Genomic DNA, 21,632 nt, shown 5'->3' on the forward strand with positions numbered 1-21,632 from the left:
GCTGGATTCCCTCCATCTCCATCCTCAGACCACCAGGGACACTGCCTGGCCCTAGAGCTAGGTGGTAAAGCACCGGGTGAGGGTTCCCAACCAGAAGGAAGAAGTCAAGTCCTCATTCCTGTTGCATTTCACTGTCCTGCTCTGTGGGACCTAGAGACTGAAGCCAAGACTGTTTAAAAAAATAATAAAAGAATGACAAAATGAACAACCTCAAACTCACAAAAGCACTTTTTATTTGAGGCAAAGAGAAGCGTGGCTGAAAGGATTACAGTCCAAGCAGTGGAAGTCAAGTGTTAGTAGCACTATGATGACTGTACACTTTGTTTCTCTTTGGTCAGAAGAGAGTACAAACGTTCTTTCCCCAGCGGGGCAAGAAAAAAAAAATCAAAGACTGCAAGAGACACCCTAGCATAGGGATATTGCTCTTCAGATCCTACATCAAGATAACTACTCCTTGCTGTCTAGTCTGCAGGCTGCTGCTCATGTCCAAGGGTTGCAGGCCATACTGCATTGGCAAGGACACGCAGGAAGGAGGCCGGAAGTATAGGCTGAAGTCACCTGGGAAGAGCTGGCATCCAGGGCTTCAGAACTGGGCATGGAAGGGGTAATCCTTGTGACCAGCACAGCTGTTGGAAGAAAAGAGAACACACTGGGTTTTCAAGGAGCTTTTGACTTTTACAAATTACCACACAGAGAAATGGGCAATGGTCTCATCATGGGCAGACACCAAAGCCTGGGAGGCAGGCTGCCAGTTCTGAGTCTTCAGACGGCGAGTCTGCAGCTGGGGACAGTGGCTCAGCCTCCAGTCTCTTCTGCCACGGTCTGGCATCAAGCAGCCCTCTCGGGTGTGTGATGGACACAGCCCTCCCGAGGTGACCAGCACTGTCTGGGGCATGCAGGACGGAAGGACTCCCTCCTGCTTCCCACTAAGAACAGCAACAAAAAAGTATCATCTACAATCCTAAGAGCCAAGAGATAATAACACAACAGGGGTATTAAAGGCTATAGGAAACCGAATTTGTTAAGTGGAATAGCAGGTGCTCCTGGGACAGAGGAGAGGGCCTCAGGCGTCCGTGGGAACGAGGAGGCCCAGTGCTGTGCCCGAGGGCTGCTGGGGGAAGCACGGCGAGAACATGGGCATGTGGCCAAGGCCCACAGTCCATTTGGCACAAAGAGGACTGGAAAGACTGGCCAGCCAGGGTGTGCAGGCCCAGGGTGAAGAGAGCCATTCAAAACCACTCATAAGCTGCCCCTGGCCTGCCTGTTTGCCTACCCGAGGAAGCAGTCACCAGCAAGCAGCCTGTGTGAGCATGCGCAGTTCTGCAAAGCTTTCCAGGAGACTTGGGAGTATTAGAACCAGCCACTTCCCTCCTGAGCCACGTTAACACCCAGGGTGCATAGGACAACCAGGCAGCTGTCTCTAGAATAGCTCTGGGGTCGGGAAGGAAGGCATCTAGAGGTGAAGGACCCATCCAAAATTGTCAGTCCCGGAGCTCCAAGGCAGCCCAGGAGCAGTGGGAAGGACCAGGGAAGGCCAAGTGACCTGACAGACAGTTAACAGGTTCTAAAAACAGAACAGATGTCATTGGCCATGGACTCATTCTACTGCCCCACCCCCCACGAGATGGGCAGAGGCTGCGGCCATCACACTGTGAAGTTTGAGCTGCAGGGAGAATGGAAGAAGTGGGCACCCTCCCCCCCCCCCCCCCCGACTGCTGGGGGGAAGAGGAGAACAGAGACTGAGCATGTGGGGATGAGGGCGGTGACAGGGCAAAGGCCTTGTCTGCACTGCTAAGTGACAAGCTGCTTCTTAAAACAGAGAGTGAGTTTTACACCTTGTCACTGAACTGGCAGGAAAACTAAATAAAACCAACCAGCCACACTGCTAGTGATTTCCTGCAGGATCCAAAGCCCGCCCACCTCTGAGGGAAGGTAAAGGACTCAGGAAGGTGTGGCCGTTCCTGACTGACATTCTTAGGATCATGGGGCTTTGCAGCCTTCTGGTGAGATGTCCTGAGCCCCCCAGAGTCTCCCCACTGTTGGTTATTAGGACAAACAGTCGCACACAAATTCTTTCAGGAAGGCAGAGCCATGGGGATGATCCTCATTCAGAACAGCCACTGAGATTTGAAGATTAGATGCCCACATCTGGGCCCCTGAGCAAGAGAGGAGCTCCTAAAGCCGATCTTCTGGTGTGTGAGTGGGCAATGGTCCCTCGGCTTCAGGCAGGTCAGCCAGGGCAGACAGGTTGTGCCTTCCTGCTTCATAGGCAACAGAAGCAAGGGAGCGTGCGGAAGTGTGAAGGGCTGGCTACGAGTCCCGGCCGCTGAGGCCGCAGAGGTGATCTGGGACTTGGTCCTCCCATGGGCCCCACTCACCTCACCAAGGCACAGACCCTCCAGTTCCTGTTGTAGCTCATTAAAGTAGCCATGTCCTCTTTGCTCAGCTCAAAGTCAAAGACCTTGAACAAACAAAAGTACAATAAGCTCTACAATAAAAATCAGAGAGTACTGTACAGGATCGGATGAAAGGGCTCCTGATGTCCTGAGTAGGGTGGAGCGTAAAATGAACTTTGATGATGGTTACTCTGTGTGTGTGTGTGTGTGTGTGTGTGTGTGTGTGTGTGACACTTCTCACAGAACACATTTTATAACAGTCTCTTCCCTTCCAGCAAAAAGATCCTTTTCATCACTTTCACTTCTGCTCACACAATTGCGTAGTTCAGGTTTAATAAGCAACAGGGAAGAACTGAAATGGTGGGTTCAGAGGTGTCTTGGTCTCCATTTATCATGGAGCAGGGAATGGAAGTACTTCAACAGCAGGAATCCACAGAATAATCCATTCAGTGACGCACTGTGACACACGGTAAGACACGACACAAAGCCCTTGGGGAACCCAGGGACATCAACAATGGACTGCATAACTGGGGCACTGAAGGACAAGCCCAGAGAGGAGATAGTACTTGAGATGATCTAAGAAGATACGTAGGTTTTGATAAGAGCGGGGAAGGTCAACTGGGAGGAGAGAACTCAGGATGCAGGCAGCACGCATGGCCGGGCAGGCCAGTCAGCTGGCAGCAAAACTTGGGGTGACCCACAGGACACAACGGGATCACCCGGATCACAACATAAATATAAATGCAAAATAAAATACAAAAATGAAATAACAAGGTCGTTAGTGTTTTATCTTTTCTAATAACTTAAGACAGTGAATGATGAAGCCAGGAAATCGTGGCTTGTATCTGTAATCCCAGCTACTTTGGAGGCAGAGGAAGATCAGCTTAGGCAAAGATAGAGAGACCCTATCTTAAAAACAAGAGACAAACAAAAGAGCCGGAGGCATGGCTGGAGTGATAAGAGTGCTTGATTAGTATGCAGGAGAACCTGAGTTGAAATCCCAGGATTGAAAAGAACAAAACACCAAAACAAAGAAAAAGAAATATGAAATGAAAGACACATGTGTGGTAGGACATGCCTTTCCCACTGTTTTGCTACTCTAACTTGAAATAGTTTCAACAGCTACAGATATGAGAACGTTATGTGTTCTCCTTCATGACCAACTCCCTTCCCCTCACACAGCATTGCCTAGCTAGTGGAATCCAGGCAAAATGCAGGCTGTGAGCCAGGGCTGCCCTGAGCCTAGATTGCTCGGGGGGACTCTGGGGCTGGCTGGTGAAGAGCTCAACCCTTATGGCTGTGCGAAACTCCAAATCAGCCCTCCGTGAACACAGAATGCATTTAGCACAGCTGCTCTGCTCAGAGAGAGGGGCTCTTAGGTCATCAGGGCCATCCCGGAGCAGCCATTTGCTCAGCTGGCCCGAGCTGGAACAAGAGGTGGTGGGAGGGAGGAGACACTGGCTCATCTGAGTTATGCCCCAAGGCCCTAGGAACGCCCACAATCCTGGCACCTGGATACCAGCCCACACTCTGCCATGACTGCACAGGCTCTGCACAGGGAGGTGGTCAGCGAGTGGCTGGCCGGGACTTTGCAGACCATGGACTTAGCATCAGCTCGGTAACGTTACCTGAGTGCTTACTATGCCAGCACTAGGTCAAGGGTTCTGTGCGTTTTCTACTTTAATTTCAGCAACCTATATAACAGGTTATTGCTTTACTTGGTCTCAATGACTTCTTTCCCTCGGTCATAGAGCAGGACGAATGCAGCTCCAGTGCCAACCCAGGCATCTTGCTTATCACGGCAAACTCCTGGGGTCCTTTAGACCCTCCACAGAGGTGTGTGCTTGGGTAACTCATGGGGCCACTGACTGAGGCATGAGACTTTGTTTCCAGCATGGGGACACCAGCAAGAGGGAATCTGGGGTCAGTGCTTTGCTAACTGTAGCTTTTTGAGCTTGGCACACGGGTCTTGAGGAGGATGGGCACAGGAGGGCCAGGGCTGGGGTATCCTGCAAGTAAGACTATACATGTCAGGAAGAGGGCCTTACAGAGAGACTCTCCTGCCCCTACTCCACGGGGGAGAGGCAGGCGGATGGGATGAACTCTGACCTTGAAGTTCTCAGCGATGCGTGCGGGGGTCACAGACTTGGGGATCACCACCATATTCCTCTGTATGGGGAACCGGATCAGCACCTGTGGATGCAGAGAGGTGCTGAGTATGTACACATGCCCACATTATCATCCCCTTCAATCACACACACGTGACCCACTAGAGATGGGCACACTAGGAGTGCACAGGAGACCAGATGCCCGTGTCACCCACTGAGGGGGAGGGGCCACATTCAGCCCAGATCAGATTCCAGAGTCCTGCTGTGTGTCAGTGTCCCCAGGTCATCACCAGGCCCCTCTGAGCCATTCACTGCCCAGGACTCCTCCCATACAGGTGATAATGAAAGCGCTGGCATTTGTGCAGATGAGTTTCTATGTAAATGAACGAGTCGGCACTATGTTGATCTCCAGGCGGTCTATACAGGCGGCCAAGACTCTAAGTCCCATTCTGTGCCCAAGTCACACTTCCAGCAAGGATTTGATGGCTACTGCTCCTGGCTGGTGGGGAGCACCAAGAGTGCAGGGAGTCACCAGTGCCTGGAAATGGCTGTACCTGGGCTGTAGTTTTGTTGTACTTGGCAGCGATGGCCTTGATGTTGGGGTCCTCCAGAAGGGAAGGGTCCTCAGGCTTGGCCCTGGAGTACAAAGATGGTTCAGGTCAGTAGCTAACTTACTACCATAGAAGGCAACCAGTGATGGCCCCTCCCTCTCCCATGAACCTCAGGTAACTGCCCAGTCTCCCTGTCTGAAGCTGGGTCAAGATCTCAAGATTCACCAGACAATCCTTCCTGGAAAAGACTTCACTTTTTCCTGCTAAAAATTTCAACCTCCTGGGAAATACAAGAGGCCCTGGAGGATGTCCGCAGACCCGCCCTGAAGCATTTTCCGTGAGTTTAAGTGTTCTTTTTAGTTCTTGTTTCTTATCTTTCCTAGTGAAAGAGAACCAGACACCATAAAACGCTCAGCTCACCAGGGTCTGTCAGGAGAGCCCAGTGGACTGTAGGCAGTCACCACAATGCCTTTGGACTGGCAGTACTCGACCAACTTCTCCTGAGTCAGGTATGGGTGGCACTCGATCTGCAAATGCAAAGAGGAGGGCTGTCAAGGGCACTATGGGCAGAGCTTTCTCTGCTGGGTCTCTTCCACCCCCGCAGAGCTGTCTGTTTCCCAGATAAGCCTTAACAACTTTCTACATTTCCCAGCTGGTGTCCTTGACATTAAAAACAATAATCTCATTACCAGTATTTCCTGGCCAGAGACCCTAAAGGCTTTTTCTGGCCTGAGACACTCATCAACTGTCACAGGACTGAGGATCTTGGGATCTTGGTGGCTGTATACTGCTCCTGCATTCTGGGCTAGCTCAAACCCTCTCTCCTAGACACACAAGCTCCCAAACATGCCCATCAGGGGAAAGTAGAACTCAGGACACTGGTACACCCAGGAGCTGCCTCCCAGACAATCCCTGGATGAACTGGAGGAAGGAGAGAAGATAAAACAGTACAACTGTTTGTGCCATCAACACCAATCCCTTAGAGGGAGGTTTACCTGATTAACTGCTGGCTTATGTTTCAAGCCAGGTTTGTTTAAGAGCCTCTCAATCTGGAGATGGTTGAAGTTGGAGATACCAATTGCTTTCACTAGCCCCTCATCCACCAGCTGCTCCATAGCCTATGGAGAAAAGAGAGTCTGTTTGGTGCTGAGGCGAATCCAGAAGCATCTTTTGTATCTGAAAGTTTAACAGTTTCACGGGCCTTGCCCGCCCTCTCCAGTGCCAGTGTGTTACATCTTTCAGAATCCACAAGGCGTGAAGATGAAAGCCAAGGCTGGCTTCCACGGAACGCACAGTGGAAAAGGCAGCAGAGCTGATCACCCACACTTCGCCATTCCCAGCCATGAAGGGTAAGGTCCAAGAGAGGACCATCTTACCGTCCAGGTGTCCACAAAATCTGTGTCGCTGGGAATCACGTTGCCTGATGCATCCAGTGGGAAATAGTCATCCCCATGCTATTGTTATAATAGAAAACACACAAGACAGTTAGTAACAGCCCTTCACCAACCTGCTGGGGAGCTCTGTCTAAAAAAACTATTCTTATCTTCCATCGATGGCTAAGACAGTGGAAGGGAAAGGGCACATCTGGCCGGCAACAAGGAAGCAGGCAGATGGGCCCGATGGCCCTGGGGGTTGCTCCAGTCAGATGGAGAGGTGGACATCTGTTGATCACTAGGACAATTATAATTAGCAGCCAGAGTTTGTGGAAAGGTGGAGGACTCAAGGTTGGACTCATGCGGCCTAAGTTCTGGCTGGTTCACTGACTTGTAATAATGCCCAAATAATGACTCTCACCAGCTTTTCAGAAAAAGCAAAGGGCAAAAATCACATCCTTTAGGCCCCAGTAGACCTGAATAGCCCGAAACAGAGCTATAGGAGAAAGAAAACCCACATTCTCTTAGCCTGGCTGACCTTGCAGACAACGGAGCCAGGGGCTAGTAAGCCAAAACACATAATGACCTGGAGTCGTTGTGTTTAGAATGTGTATAATGTGTATAATGCCTGTACAAGCATATGCGTGTAGAGGGTTGTCTGCGCGTGCATGCGTGAGGTGGGGTGGGAGGTGGGTGCATTTCAGGGCCTGTGCAGGGCAGCCGTATTCATTGTCAGTGCTAAATGATTTAAACCTCCAAGTAAGAAGTGCACGGCTCTCCCATTTCTGACATGTGCACCTTGGTCACCTGTGGCTGAGAATCAGATGTCCTGGGTGGGGGCTGAGTGGTGCTAACGCAGGCTGGGTGTCGCCACTGCACTGGTCTGTGGGCTACACTCCGGGCCAGAGGGGCAGGCGACGTCTCTCACGACTCACATCCTCGCAGGGGAGGTCAAGGCCGGCCCTGCATTCTCAGGGATGTGGTCTGAGCTTGTGACCCTTACCTTGAAGCCGGTCGGCCAGTGAATGAGATAGAGGTCCAGGTAGTCCAGCTTCAGATCACTGAGTGTCTTCTGGCAGGCTCCCTTCACCATGTTCTTGGCATGGAAGGTGCACCACAGCTGTAGCCAGCAAGAGCACATCTTACCACTGCTGTAACCACTGCCTGGCTTGGAGCAGGACAGCTCCTGGACAGAGCACTCACTCTCCTCTCCCCAAGCCCAGCCATCTCCCGATGATGCTATGAGTGGGGGAGCGAGTTTCCAGTTCACACTGTGGTTTCAGCTTTCCCGGGGAAGACAGGACATTCGGGTCAAGGAAAGCTTACAAGAACCCCACAGAAGGCATGCCACAGAATGGACAAGCCAGCCAGCCTTGGGCACTAAACCAGAGTTTTGGGGCTACTATCCCATCAGGCTGTTCTCTTAGGAGCTCCTATGTCTGCCCACCAAGGGCCCTTTGTGTACCAAGAAGATTCGGTTCAAAACCAATGGCCAGCAGTGGAGGTCCAATCTGCAGATGGGGGCCAGTTCTGCCTCTGAAATAACTACCTTGGAAGGGAAAGCCAATGAACAGGCTCAGCCTCATCGGCACCAGGCTCTAACCCACAGTTCCACAAAGATGACTATCCAAAGGAGACTCAGGTAGACAAGCGACGGGGCTCCCTGCTGGCTGGTGTAACTGGACCTGCAGGAGTCCTATGTCCAGTGATAACTGCACTCCTGTAAGAGTGGGGTCCTGGGCTACCACTGGGTAAGCCTAATGGGGGAGCAGGCGGGGGAGAGGGGGGAGTGGGAGGGCATGTGCCCAGCCTCCCTGCAGAGCAGTACCTTGCTGACGATGAAGAGCTCCTGGCGCTTCACCACCTTCTGCTTGAGCTTCTCCTGGAGTGCAACCCCCACCTCCTTCTCGTTCTGGTACACGTGGGCACAATCGATGTGGCGGTAGCCAAGGTCAATTGCTGCCTTCACAGCCTCGGTCACTTGGCCTGGAGATGACTGCGAATAGAAGGAATAGAAACCATGATGTTAAAAGCAAGAGAGGCCAGAGCCTGCGCATAGCCAAGGGGGAAATACAGCCGAGGAGCCTGTGGCCTGGGCACAGTTATAAAGTCGCATTGGTGAAAAGACACATTACTTAGGAGAATCTGAAAGCCATGTACCAGCAGCACAGATCATGTAGCAAAGTTGTGTTTTTAAAAGAAGCCTGGCAATGGAAAAGAGAAGGTAGGAATTTTCCAGAACATGATATTCCATATATTTACCAAGTGGCAGTTATATTGGTGATATCATTTGGCAAAGAAACACTAAGCTGGGCATTTATAATTAAGCTATTTTGTTGCTAGTAAGTTTTGCCACAGTGAATAAGAATTACTATTACAAAAAAATACAAAATACTAAATAAATAAAAGAAGCCTGGCACATGCTATTAACCCCAGCACTCCAGAGGTGGAGGCAGGGGGATCATGGAGGAGATCTAGGCCAGGCTGGGCTGTCTAGCCAGACCTTGTAATAATGGGAACTAGTTCCTTTAAAGAATTCAAAATAGTTTAAAAGCAGATATACCTGTAACTCAATTCCCACTTGGGTTCATATTCCATTCAGGGCAGAAAGCCTGCCCTTTGCTTTCCTTTTTAATGTATGGATTCTGATATTGCAATTGGTGAGCTTTCACAGTGTCCATTTCTGACCCTGATTTGGAAGCCCCTGAGTGAATTCTGATTGAATGAGAACCTACTTTAGATGTGGGGATGGGGAGAGAGCCCTTCAGCCACAAACGAGTGGAAAGCAGAGGGAAGGGAGAAACCATAGGAAATCACCAACCGAGAAACGGGCACAGGTGTGGGAGGCCTGGTTGGTAAGGAGGAGAAAGGGCCCAAACGGTCCCTCGTTTCACCAGCACCCCCAGAGACTGCACAGATACCTGCTCCAAGTCACCACTCCTGCTCAGATCAGAAGGCTGAACAAGAAAAATGTGTGCAATGAGCTGTGGCGTGAACAGAGCACATTCCTCTGAAGAGCTGGGGTAGAAACAACAGGAAAACTCCCCAGGGCTCCCAGCAGCTGCCCACATCTGTCCTGACAGCAGCTTTTGTGAACAGCCTGGGGGAACAACATGGGCCCCTTGTGGGTCTGTGACTAGTGCCCTTCAGCAGCTGAGGGAAGAGACCTGCGTGGACAGTCAATGCCCCTCAGGAATGGGTCACCACGAGGCTGCCGGACCATCAGGCAACCTCTCCCTGGGAGAATCTGAGCCACCACCCAGCAGCCTCCTCATGCTTAATGGCTGAGAGAACAGCATAGGGAAGAGTCTTGGTGTATCCCAAGAGAAGAATCCTCTCTCTAGGGGCATCCTAGACATGGCCACAGCTGATGTGGGCAGTGAGAGCAAGAAGAAAACACAGTGGACTGGGTGGAGAACCATCTGCTTGACCTGGGCTGACCTTTCTCCGGGTACAGGGTGACTTTTCTGAGACGTACTTTGCTTACCCATGGTGAGTCTGTCTAGTACTGGCAGAGCAAGAGATCCATTGTCCAGGCCTGGCCTAGCCAAACACCTGCTTTACCAACTCAAGTAGGGGCAGCAACACACCCCAAGCCAGGCATTGAGACTCCGTCTTTGGGTCTAAGGTTGACCTGAAAAATACTCTCTCCTCATTTTGTTGGAATCCTTTATTTGGGAGAATGTGGGCCTGTAGCTGCTAGATAAAACGGACTTCAAGAGCCCGAATCCTGTGACTTCACAAGAACCCTGAATCCTGAAACCTGAAGGCATCCTGTCATGGGGCGGGGGAGTGTTACTGAACCCCCACAGCCTGCCCTCTGCCTTGTTTTTGAAGATAAACTTGGTTTTCCTGTTCCTCAGAACCAGAGTTCAGATGAATCAAGGTTATCAGGCAATATTTAAGAAACCAGAAGGACAAAGTCTGTGACAGGTTTCTGTAGAAAGACAAGGTTAGAAAAGGTCATGTGAGGTCATGGAGAAGCAGCTGCTTCCTGACTGTTACACAGCACAATCTGGCAGCTCAGGGTAAACAGCTGGCATATGCCATGCTCCCACGACCCTGACAGAATACGCATTAGAGAAAACGCAGGCCTTTATTACATTTCCTGCAAGATCCATATGATGGGCACTCTCTCTCTCTCTGTATGTGTGTGTGTTGGGACTGGGGTTTGAACTCAAGGCCTTGAGTATTTTTGCTCAAAATTCTGGTGGTCTACCACTTCAGCCACACCTCTACTTCTGGCTTTCTAATGGTTAATTGGAGGTAAGAGTCTCATGAACTTGTCTGTACCAGTCTGGCTTTGGCTCAACAATCCTCAGATCTCAGTCTCTTGAATAGTTAGGATTGTCTGATGTAACCTACCTTGGCTTTCACAGCTTAACGGCAACAGCAATCCCAGGTGATTGTTTCTTACTATGACAAATCTGTCCTGATTTATGAGATGGGGATGTCTGTCTACTTAGCTGAGATGGGCAAGAGAAGGATTGGTTCTTTTTTTTTTTTTTTTGGGGGGGGGGGGTCTGGTCGTGGGGCCTGAACTCTGGGCCTGAGCGCTGTCCCTCAGCTCTTCAGCTGAAGGCTAGTGCTCTACCACTTGAGCCACAGAGCCACTTCCAGCTTTTTTCTTTTTGCTTATGTGGTGCTGAGGAACGGAACCCAGGGCCTCAGGCATACAAGGCAAGCGCTCTACCACTGAGCCACCTTCCCAGCCCAGGAGGATTGGTTCTTAACAGGTAGAACTTACTTGGGTATCTTTGATCTGGAAAGAGAAAAGAACAACAGAGACCAACCATGTAGCTGACCAGTAAACCAAGATCCTTTGTAATTCCTCTCCCCATGCCAGCATCTAAGGCTGCCACTCCAAGCCTGTTCCACTTGGGGAAAGGAGCAGGAGGTCTTTCTTGGCACACTTTCTTCTACCTCATCCATTCTTGAAGGGAGGGCTCTACCTCTCCTGTTCTAGCCAAAGGCAAAATTTTGACTTGGAAAAAATAGAGGCGCTTACAGCATAAATTTTGGCCTTCTAAAAGGCCACAGGATATTAATAAACAGCTGTGGGATATTATCTGTGATATTGAAATCTGGTGGGGGAAATTAGGGATAAAAGGTCTTAAAAGGCTCCTACGTGAGAAGGGGAGCAGCGGTGGGGGCAAGGATGGGGAACACACTAAGTTCTTAGCCTCTGTGTGAGAGTCACACACAGTGGCTTTTCAATTAGGCCTAAAACAATATCCATGATGGGACACTGGCTTGCACCAGAGGTCAGCTCTGTCTTAAAGGCCGCCTAGTACTTAGTTACTTTCCCGTGGGGAAGGCCAGCCGGCCAGGAAGAACCCGTATCTAGTCACTCTGGTTCTGGAATGAGTGCCTCCCACTTGCCTGAAGTTCTCACCCCTGAGGAGACCTTCAATGGAACACTACCAGAGCCCCCTGCCAGTCTGCCTAGAACCACTTGAGACAGATCCTTGAGAGGGAGGATCTGCACCCACCTGCAGTCTCCTGCAGTTGTCACACTAACAAGCAAGTGACCACACCTTTTGTTGACACAACCATGCATGGGAAAGTATCAAGCCATTGAAATATTTTAATGTGAAGGCCCATACCGGTAATTACAGCTACCCAGAAGGTGCAGATCAGGAAGCCTGGGGGCTGAGGGGCAGCCTGGGCACAAAGTTGACCAGATTCCATATCAACAGACATGCTACTAGGTTGTACATGCAGATCACATAGGAAGCAGAGATAGAATGATGAAGGTCTAACTAAGGCTTACTTCGGAAAACAATACTTTAAAGAACAGCTGGAGGTGTGGCTCAAGTGTTACAACGCCTACCTAGCAAGTGGGAGGCCATGAGTTCAAACCCAGTGCCACCAGCCGAAAAGAGAAAAAAGCATGAGAAGTATATATACTCCAATCCACATCTGCACCATCAGTCTTACTTCTACTCACTTTCCATCTTCCACGCAATTCTTTACTGATCTCACTTCATCCCCAGAAACACGTGTCCATAGATGATCTCTAAAGTTGTTTCATTTTATTCCTTCATAGTAATCCAGCATTTAACTGTTGGATACTCACTATCTGCCAGGCACTGTGGAAGTGACAGTGAAGACCAACAGTCTCCTCCTAGTGTTCCTCCTAGCCAGAATTAATGAGCTAACTGTACAGATTTTATGTGATCTTAAACAAAGACACCATTCTTTGGGAGCTGTTGCATGCTCAAAAAAAAAAAAAAATCAAACAAGTGACCTAATCTCTCTTTTAAGTGTGGTCTCCTTGTTTCCTCTTGAGTAATTATGTTCAAAGGACTGATCATGAAATTACCTTCTAAAATTTTTTTGGGGTCGGGCACTGGTGGCTCATGCCTGTAATCTAGCTACTCAGGAGGCTGAGATCTGAGGATCAAGGTTTAAAGCCAGCCCCGGCAGGAAAGTCCATGAGACTCTTATCTCCAATTAACCATCAGAAAACTGGAAGTGATGCTCTGGTTCAAGTGGTAGAGTGCTAGCCTTAAGCTGAAGAGCTGAGGGACAGCGCCCAGGCTGCGTTCATGCCCCATCACCGACAAAAATAAAATAAAATTGGGAGGTGGGTCTTGAACTCAGAACCTGGGCACTGTAGCTTTCTTCCTTAAGGTTGGTGCTTTGCCACTTGAGCCACAGCTCTACTTCCAGCTTCCTGCCCAGTCTGACTTCTAAAGGAAGTCAGGACCCTTCTAAAGTTTTGACCCGATTTTTTCTTTTCTTTTTAATAAAACAGAATGAAAGGATTAGAAGGTCAGGGATTACTGTGTGCTGCATCCAGGCACAGCTAGATTTGCTATCGCCAGGATAAGCATCTTGCACATCATGCCAACAGATATAATTTAACTTGATATCCCGCATCCTGAGTCACCAGGGGGCCTGAAACACAAATGACGTGCTCTGATCATGTGGGCCAAGAAGCACTTTTCCTGAGAGGCAAGTGAATAACATCCTCTTTCCTTGTTCGCCTTAGTCGATTTCAGCTGCAGGTCTGAGCGCAGCAGAAACCACCGGGTTCCCCTCAGCTCGGCTCAGCGCTGCGACGCGGGCCGTCCCGGGGCTGCGCGCTGCGCCGCACGTGGTTTACAGACGCCGGGTTCGGGCTCCGCTGGCCGGCCAGCGTCTGAGCGGGCGGCCACCATTTCCTCTCCCCCCCCACGCTAAGCTACCTCCCCTCCCCTCCCCTCCGCTCCGCTCCGCTCCCCTGCGGCCCGATGCACGGGCGCCCCGCTCCCTCCCCTGAGGCCGGATCCACGGGCGCCCCCTCCCCTCCCCTGCGGCCGGATCCGCGGGCGCCCCCTCCCCTCCTCTCCCCTCCGCCCCCCTCCCCTCCCCTGCGGCCGGATCCACGGGCGCCCCCCCACTCCCTCCCATCACGGTGCGGGCCCGGCGTCCCCACGGAGCTCGCCCCGCCGGGCCTTCCGCTGGCTCCGCAGACCCCGAGTCAGCTCAGGTAATTATCTGCCACCTGAGGGCTGACAGCGGATTCCTGGGAGCGCGCCCGCCCGGGAGAGCCGGCGCCCGAGAGGAGCGGGGCTGGACCTCCACTCCGCACCGCGCTCACCCTCCCCGCCGGCCCCCGAGGTCCCCCGGGGACACCCCGCTCCCAGGGGCATCGCGCGGGGCAGCCGCCCCCGGGCTGCTCCCCGCCCAACCCACGCCCCGCGGGCCGCCCGCGGCGCCGGGCTCGGCGGGGGCAGCTCCTCCTCGGGCGCCCGGACCGCGGCCCCGCCCCGCCCCGCCCCGCAGACCGCCGGGACCCACGAGGCCCCGCTATCCGCGAGCCCGGACCGCAGACAGGCCCCGCGCGGGCCGCTCGGGGTCACTCCGGGCCGAGCCCCACCCAGAGGAGCCCCGAAACGATGGGTGGCAGCACCGCTCGAGGAACCCACCTTCCAGGTGCCCAGGCCCACGAGGGGCATCTTGGCGCCGGTGTAGAGCTCGACGTAGGTCACCATGGTTGCCACCCGCGTCGCCCACTCAACTGGTCCACAGCCTGGCTGGCGGCGCACCTTTAAATAACCCGAGGGGTCTGGAGCAAGGGAGGCGGTGATTGGCGCGCGGCTACGAGAGGCGCCTCCGGATTGGCTATGGCCGCTCCGGTGGTGGAGGGGTCGGCGCGCCGCTCCCGCCAGGTCCTAGAGGCGCGGAATTCCCGAGCGGTTTATCCACGGCCCACGTGGCGGCCGGGCGGTTGCGCTGCCTGTAGAAACTTTCTCAATAACGGGCATCCTAGCAACGGACACCCTGGAAAGGAGTTTGGATTTCATTTAAGTATCCAGATGAATGTGTGTGTCTATCAGTCCAGTATGATGCTTTTGGGGGAGGGGGAGAGGAGAGGATTTCACAAACAGAGCGGGGGGAAATCATGCGATCGCTTTACAAAAGTCTTTCCCCAAACGTAGATCCGTCTAGCCACACCGTGGATTGACAAAGTTTGCTGTCCCAAAGCCAGCAACTTTAGAAGTTGTGGCTTGATCTAGACGCACAGAGGTCTTGACAGAAAGCAATACTTTTCTTTCAGAATACTTTTCTTCCAGTAGGACCGAATCAGAACACACTACTCAAGTGGCAGTATCCAGTACAATAGGACTGAATCAGAATATACTACTCAAGTGGCAGTATTCATCCAGCACAATAACTTAGCCGAACTCTCTAGATGAAGACTAAGCAAATAGGCAGAAATCCAGATCGAAAACTCCATTCTAATATTGCAGCCTCAGGTATCCCAAATTAGGAGGTACTAAGTGATAAATTGTTCGACTCTATTGAACAGATAAAAAGACACATTTCCACCCCACCCCCCCATAACCAAAGGAAAGTTGCTCCAAGAACCTTTAAGATAATTTGGTATATTTCCAACAAGGTAACCCATGGTGCTCTGCTTCACCTTCAACCTACTCTTTCTGCACCATCACCCTCTAATCTTTCTGGGAGTTATGCAAGTAAAATGCAATCTGTCAGGAACTGGATGTCTTTAAATGCCATTCTGGTGATTTTCCATTTGGTGCCTTCTTCAAAAAGTGTCCCCATCTGGGGAAAAATTTACACAGGAGAGACTAGCCCAGATATTTTTCCATTGGATTTTTGTAAAAAAAAAAAAAAAAAAAAAACTATCAGTAGGGGGAAATTCTAAAGCTATTTGTCACTAACTAGTAGAATCTGAATGTGAGCCTAAGGCAGGGAACTTGGTTCCGTGAAGAACAGCAGATAGTTCCCTACTCTTCCTCACTGACATGAAGTTTGCTTTTCCAGCTGAGCACTCTGATTGGAGTCTAAAGGACTAATGTTACGTCATGAAAGTGGTGGTGGTCTTAAATCAGCACTAGGAAGACTGAGATGAGATGACTGAGATGGCACAACTCTAATCGTCACTGTGTACTTTAAAAGGATACATTCCTTTTGTAGTGTAAATTATACTACAAATATTACACATAGCAAACTGCAATAAACAAATAACCATAAACATCTATAAACAAAGTCCCTGTAATTCACCCAACCCAGACTGGCAAAGATGAGTTGGGCAGGAGGCTCAGCTTCACATAATCACTCAAGACCCAGTTTATGGAGGTTGCAACTCACTGTGTCATTGCAGCCTCAAACTGAAACTTTCAGGATTTGTCCAAGGAGAATAGCACTGAAAGATCCAAAATAATCAACTGCTCAAGTCTAGCTGGGTTACCCATTGCTCTCCTCTGTCATTGATTGCCAGACCTAGACATTAGCCTCTGCCTATCTGGCAAGGAGATGGGAAATATTACTGTTGCATGTGCTAGAAAGCAGAGGTGGGAAACATCAGAAGTCTCTTCCCCAGAGATAAACAACTACCAGTCCTCCTTGTTTCAGGAACTGCATCCAACATTTTGTGTACATGATATGAAGGTGCTGCTGTTAATGACAACGATATAATAGATACTATCTATTGAGTTTAGTATGTGCCTAGCACTGTTTCCGTGTTATGTGTGTCTATTCATGGACTTTTCATAAACCTCCCCTTGCAGTGGGTACTGTTACTAATCTATTTTACATACAGAGAAACAGATTCAGAGACATAAGGACAGTCACCAATGTCTCACATAAAGTAACATACATGTTCAAGATTCAAACTTAACCAATTTGACTATAGCAGACAAACCCTTAATTACTATATGGATGGCTTTCCAGTTTTTAAAAAACCATGAGTCACAGTAAGAATTAGGTTATTCCATGCATAGTAGGACTTGAAGAGTTACATAATAATCCTCATGGTTATTATATATGGTATAATTCTGTTTCATATTCTTTTCTAAAAAAAAGAATGCAGTACTGTACTAAGTTGTGGTTTACTGGTGAATCCTTAAGTGATTTCATAACCCATGAATGAGTTGGCCTAGAGCTTGTAAACCTTTGCCCTGCTTTTATTCCTTGCCTCCACTCCTAGTCTCATTTAGAAAGCTATGACCACACAAGGGACCTGGTGACTCTCCTGGGAAGATCTGCCAGGTAAATTTTCCCATGATGTCCTTCTCACCCCTGCTTATCCATCCTGATTTTGTCAGAGGGACATTTGAGATTGGACCTTTCACAGAAGAAAGCAGGAGACAGCAAGGAGGTAAAAGAGGAAGAAGGCTAGGGCCACAAGGAGCCCCAGTGCATCAACCTTAGTCTGAGTGAGGCAGTCATCAAAGATAGGGAACCAGTCTGCTGGCGAGTGTGATAATATTTATTCATGTTTACAAGAGGAGGTAAAGTCCATTGAGCTGATGACAATATCAATCTGCTAATAGGTAGGGAAGCTGACAAAGGAGTAAGTCAAACTAACAAGTTTTGTTACCTTTGGCATGGCTATTCTAGTGGAAAACATCATGTTCTGTTTCCTTGGTTTGCAATATCAGAGACTTCATTATCCATAGTCACTTTTATCTCATAACCTTCCACAGAGAAACTACAGATATTTGGTTGCTTCATTTTTTATGTTGAACAAACTGTGAGGTTTCATAAGATTCATTTGTCCTTCACTAAGAAGTCATCCAAATGACCTTTGCTTAAAGTGTTTTATTCAGCATGGATTTTTTGGTATCAATTAGGATCTTTTTTTTTAACTTATATTACAATATTATTTATCATGATTATTGACATTTTTGTTTTTGAGACATGATTTTACTGGTTTCAAACTCTCAGTCTTCCTGCCTCAACCTTCTGAGCTCTGGCTTCTGGGTATAGACTAGACTCTGGGTACAAGAAGGGAAGCAGGAGGTCAGCTAGTGGCCTGCTACAATGTTGTCAGAGAGAACAGATGGGTACAGTGTACTCTGAGAGGGAATCTGTTGTGCAAGATGCATATTCAACAGGACTTTTGTTATAATACCTGCAAATGTTGCCTTTTCAGCTTCTTTAAGCTAAAGAGAGAGCAGTCAGGCTGACATGCAGACTCAGCGCCATCTTGGCTGGCCTACTTAGATCTCTGTTGCTATGATGGCCAGATAGGACCCACAAAATGACCAGAAATTCATCCAACCATGAAACTGATCAGGCATTGGATGTGGGACATGCTGGAAAGGGTTTGACTTTGCACAAGATAGCTCTTCATAGCTGAGGCAATGTTAAGTCTGCGCCAATGGAATTCTCAGGAAGTGAGTGACAAGTCCTTCACTGAGGGACTTGAACTCTAGCCATAATCCTTGGCAGCTCTCAGGGCCAAAAGTGGAACCCAACCTTTCCCTTTGTCACCATCCATCAAACCCCTCTCCCACAGTGACGTCTGTAGGTTTGGAAGACTTGGCTGCTGATGGAATCCAGTCTACATTGGTAATTACATCTGCCCCTTTCCAAGGCTGGTGAATGTATCCAATCACAGGAACAATGCCCAAGCTCCTCTGGCCAATCAAGGTCAATTCCATCCAGGAATTGGATGGCAGGGTGGTGACTCCCTGCCTTGCTTGCTGCTACTTTGGCCTGAGGATCCCCACAGACTGGGGCAGTTGTCTGAGCTTATCATTTAATAGGACTTCTTGGAAATGCATTTTCCCTTTTGGAAACCAAATGTCTAAACCTTCAGGGTGCAGGGGAGCAAAAATGGGAGGCCCAGGTCCCCAAGGGTAGCACTGAATACAGTGATAAACAGGAGCCCCACTGTTTCTACCCATGGCCACTGGGCGCCACGAAAGATACAGCGCCATAGGAGTCTTTGATTCAAAATAGATAGCCCATACAGTGTCTTCCTTCTTGGTAAATACCTCCTCTAACGTACTATCTCTTGAAGTCGCTGTATCAGTAGTCCCCCAGAAGTCCTGGGTAGTGAGGCAGTGAGCTACCCATGATTTTTTGGGGCCACATTTCTCACTTCCTTATTTGTATTCGGAGTTCCTGATGAGTGACTCATACTCTCTGAAAGGCCTCTGTCCTTGTGCTGGATGAGGCATGGTGGGAGGTAGAAATGGGGGCAAAAGATCTATCTGTGTCTGAATAAGACTGGCGATTCTATAGATTAGTTATACAATAAAGGGCAGGAGTTATTGTTTGGCTGATGGGTGGGATCTCACAGGGATTTGGTGTTGGTCTTGGATGTTGTCTTAGTAATGGGGTCTTTGCATCTTGCATAGTAGTTCCTGTTGCTGGCCTAGGCACAGTCTCTACCCCTGCCCTCTTGGCTACTCTGCCCAGGTACCCAGCATGGCAGTACTGCCTGGAGGGAAGACAACTGACCCTGCTGATGCTGGCTGAGTGTGTCTGTCTACTCGGGTACACACAGCATCTATGATAGATAATCTATCTCGGGTGTGGATATTTAACATGAAGCTTAAATCAGGACATATATTCACAAAGGTACCCCGCCTTGGCCCCATGAGGACACAGCTTCAGAGCCTGCTCAGCCTTGAGATGCTACCAGGAGTCTTTGTATTAGTGAAGTTCACAAACTTCCACTTTGTTGCAGATGCCACTAAGCCAGAATTCTAAGCTCTTGTGTCTATCTTTCATTCAGATTTTCCTGATGTTGAAACATCGTTCAATGAGTTAAACAGAACAAAGGAATACAGATTTCCTGAAGACAGAGGTTGGGTTCGCTCAGCCCCACATTTCATTATAAATTTCAAGGACTCTGCGAAAATTGAAAAAAAAACATAAAAGAGGGCCTGTTAGTGGTTGTGAGAGTCATCAGTTTCTTTAGAATAAGGGCTTTTTAAAGAGCTTTCTGTTACAGCAGATGCCCAAGAAACTCACTGACTCTGCAGAGGCCTTTTGGATACACAAAATTGGACAAGAAGAGGCACTTTTTCTTTTCTTTTGGTTGGGAGTAAAGGGAAGATCATTGTCAAAACAACCTGGTAAACTTGGATATTTAGGAGGGAAAGACATACAGCATTATAAATATAACTTGTGTTATTTTTGTGAAGGACGTCCATTTCTGGTACAAAAATAATCATTACTACATGCACAAATTTGGAAGATAGATTGAATGAGCATTCATCCAGAGAAGAGTTCAAGATGTTCCTTTGAGATTCTCTGAAGACTTTCTAACCCTAAAGATGTTAAAACTATCAGAAGACAAAAAACAAAAAAACAAAAAAACAAAAAACCACACTTGAATGACCAATAAACCACAGAAATTTACTTCAGACAGTTCTAGAGGTTGGGAAAAACCAAGATGCCTGCAGATTTGATGTCTGATGAAAGCTTGCTTCTTGCAGGGTGCCAGTGGCTCACGCTGCAATCCTAGCTACTCAGGAGAGCTGAGGATCACAGTTCAAAGCCTGCCTGGGCAAGAAAAGTCCGTGAGACACTTTTTTTTTGGGTGGGGGAGGTCCGGTCGTGGGGCCTGAACTCTGGGCCTGGGCACCACTTCCGGCTTTTTTTTTCTTCTGCTTATGTGGTGCAGAGGAATCGAACCCAGGGCCTCATGCATGCAAGGCAAGTGCTCTACCACTGAACCACCTTCTCAACCCCCCCACCCCCACCCCATGAGACTCTCATCCCCCAATAAACCACTCCGAAAACTGGAAGTAGCCTTGTGCCTCAAGTGGTAGAGTGCTAACCTTGAGCTGAAGAGCTCAGAGACAGCTCCTGAAACAAAAACAAAACAAAAAAGAAAGGTCGCTCCTTCCCAGGGAGCTGGCTTACTGGAACTTCATATGCAAAAGGGGCACAGGACCCCTCTGGGGTCCTTTTGGAAAGGCATTGATTTTATTCACCAAGGTAGAAGTCTCATAAAGTAATTACCTTCCAAAGGCTCTAATTCCTAATATCATCATCTTGGAGGTTAGAATTTCAATACATGAATTGGGGGCGCATAAACATTCTGTTTATTGTATCAATTATAAAAAAAAATAATCTCAGAGAGCAAGCCTTGTGGAAAGGCTTAGAAAAAGATTTACTCAAATCCTAATCTGAGTTTATGCCCTCAGTCAATAAAAGTCATATTTCTTTACACTAAAGTCATATTTCTTTAAGGCTATCTGAACTTAGTTGAATCAAAGAACTTATTATTTCATGTTCACACATTGTAATGTATGTTCATAAGTATGGAAGTCTCTGGGAAGCCAAAGACAAAAGTCAATGTGTATGTATCACATTTAGAGTTTGAAGAGGCCTGCTGTGATCTTCTGAGCATGAATTTGAGCAATAGACAAATCAGGTATCTAGAGATCAAAATACCAGCTTTATTTCTGATGAGTTGAATGAATTGGAGAACATGGTTTGATCTTTTCCCACAGAATTCATAACAAATGTACCAACACAGAGCGAGAGAGAGAGAGAGAGAGAGAGAGAGAGAGAGAGAGAGAGAGAGAGAGAGAGAGAGAGAGAGAGAGAGAGAGAGAGAGGGAGGGAGGGAGGGAGGGAGGATGGGGAGGGGAAGAGGAAGGGGAAAAAGAGGAAGGTAAAGGGAGAGGGAGAGAGAAGAGAGGAAAGGAGATGGGGAACATTCAGACTCTTCCTGAATTCACTAAGAAGTGCCTCTGCTTCTCAGGGGAAGAGTGGATGGAGGTAGTGAAGGAGCATGCACATTATCCTCTGAAAATCCCAACCTCTCCCCCCCCCCCCCCGCCCCCGCAGAGTAGAGTGTCATAGAGTAAAGAGGCCTCATAGGTTCTGTACAGAACATTCATGAGACACAGACATTTCTAGGCCTGCAGATCAGTCACGAAAGCCAGCTTAGATTGTGGGTGTATTGCATACACATCATTATTCAATGGAGCCACCATT

General features: G+C 49.0%; 1 protein-coding gene across 1 annotated transcript; it reads right to left on the reverse strand.

Moving 5' to 3' along the window:
• Positions 1–213: 213 nt before the first annotated feature.
• Positions 214–14,453, reverse strand: Akr1b1 (aldo-keto reductase family 1 member B). The gene is made up of 10 exons (XM_069996796.1): positions 14,345–14,453; positions 8,257–8,424; positions 7,432–7,548; positions 6,432–6,509; positions 6,051–6,173; positions 5,476–5,582; positions 5,059–5,140; positions 4,506–4,589; positions 2,379–2,461; positions 214–626 (listed from the first exon to the last, which is right to left on the reverse strand). Exons 1-10 carry the CDS (start codon positions 14,408–14,410, stop codon positions 584–586), a joined length of 951 nt encoding a protein of 316 aa, XP_069852897.1. The 5' UTR covers positions 14,411–14,453; the 3' UTR covers positions 214–583.
• Positions 14,454–21,632: the final 7,179 nt, after the last annotated feature.

The sequence above is a fragment of the Dipodomys merriami genome, unplaced genomic scaffold, assembly GCF_024711535.1.
Source record: "Dipodomys merriami isolate MVZ:Mamm:240054 unplaced genomic scaffold, mDipMer1.0.p SCAF_5, whole genome shotgun sequence".
In the NCBI taxonomy this organism is placed as follows: domain Eukaryota; kingdom Metazoa; phylum Chordata; class Mammalia; order Rodentia; family Heteromyidae; genus Dipodomys; species Dipodomys merriami.

What these genes read in the sequence shown, in the direction of transcription:
- Akr1b1 (XM_069996796.1), bottom strand. Translation starts at nt 14,410, where the DNA reads ATGGTGACCTACGTCGAGCTCTACACCGGCGCCAAGATGCCCCTCGTG. An exon ending in AGCTCTTCATCGTCAGCAAG is followed by an intron (nt 7,549 to 8,256) that starts GTACTGCTCTGC and finishes TGCTGGCTACAG; the next exon opens with CTGTGGTGCACCTTCCATGC. An exon ending in GGCTCTCCTGACAGACCCTG is followed by an intron (nt 5,141 to 5,475) that starts GTGAGCTGAGCG and finishes TTTGTACTCCAG; the next exon opens with GGCCAAGCCTGAGGACCCTT.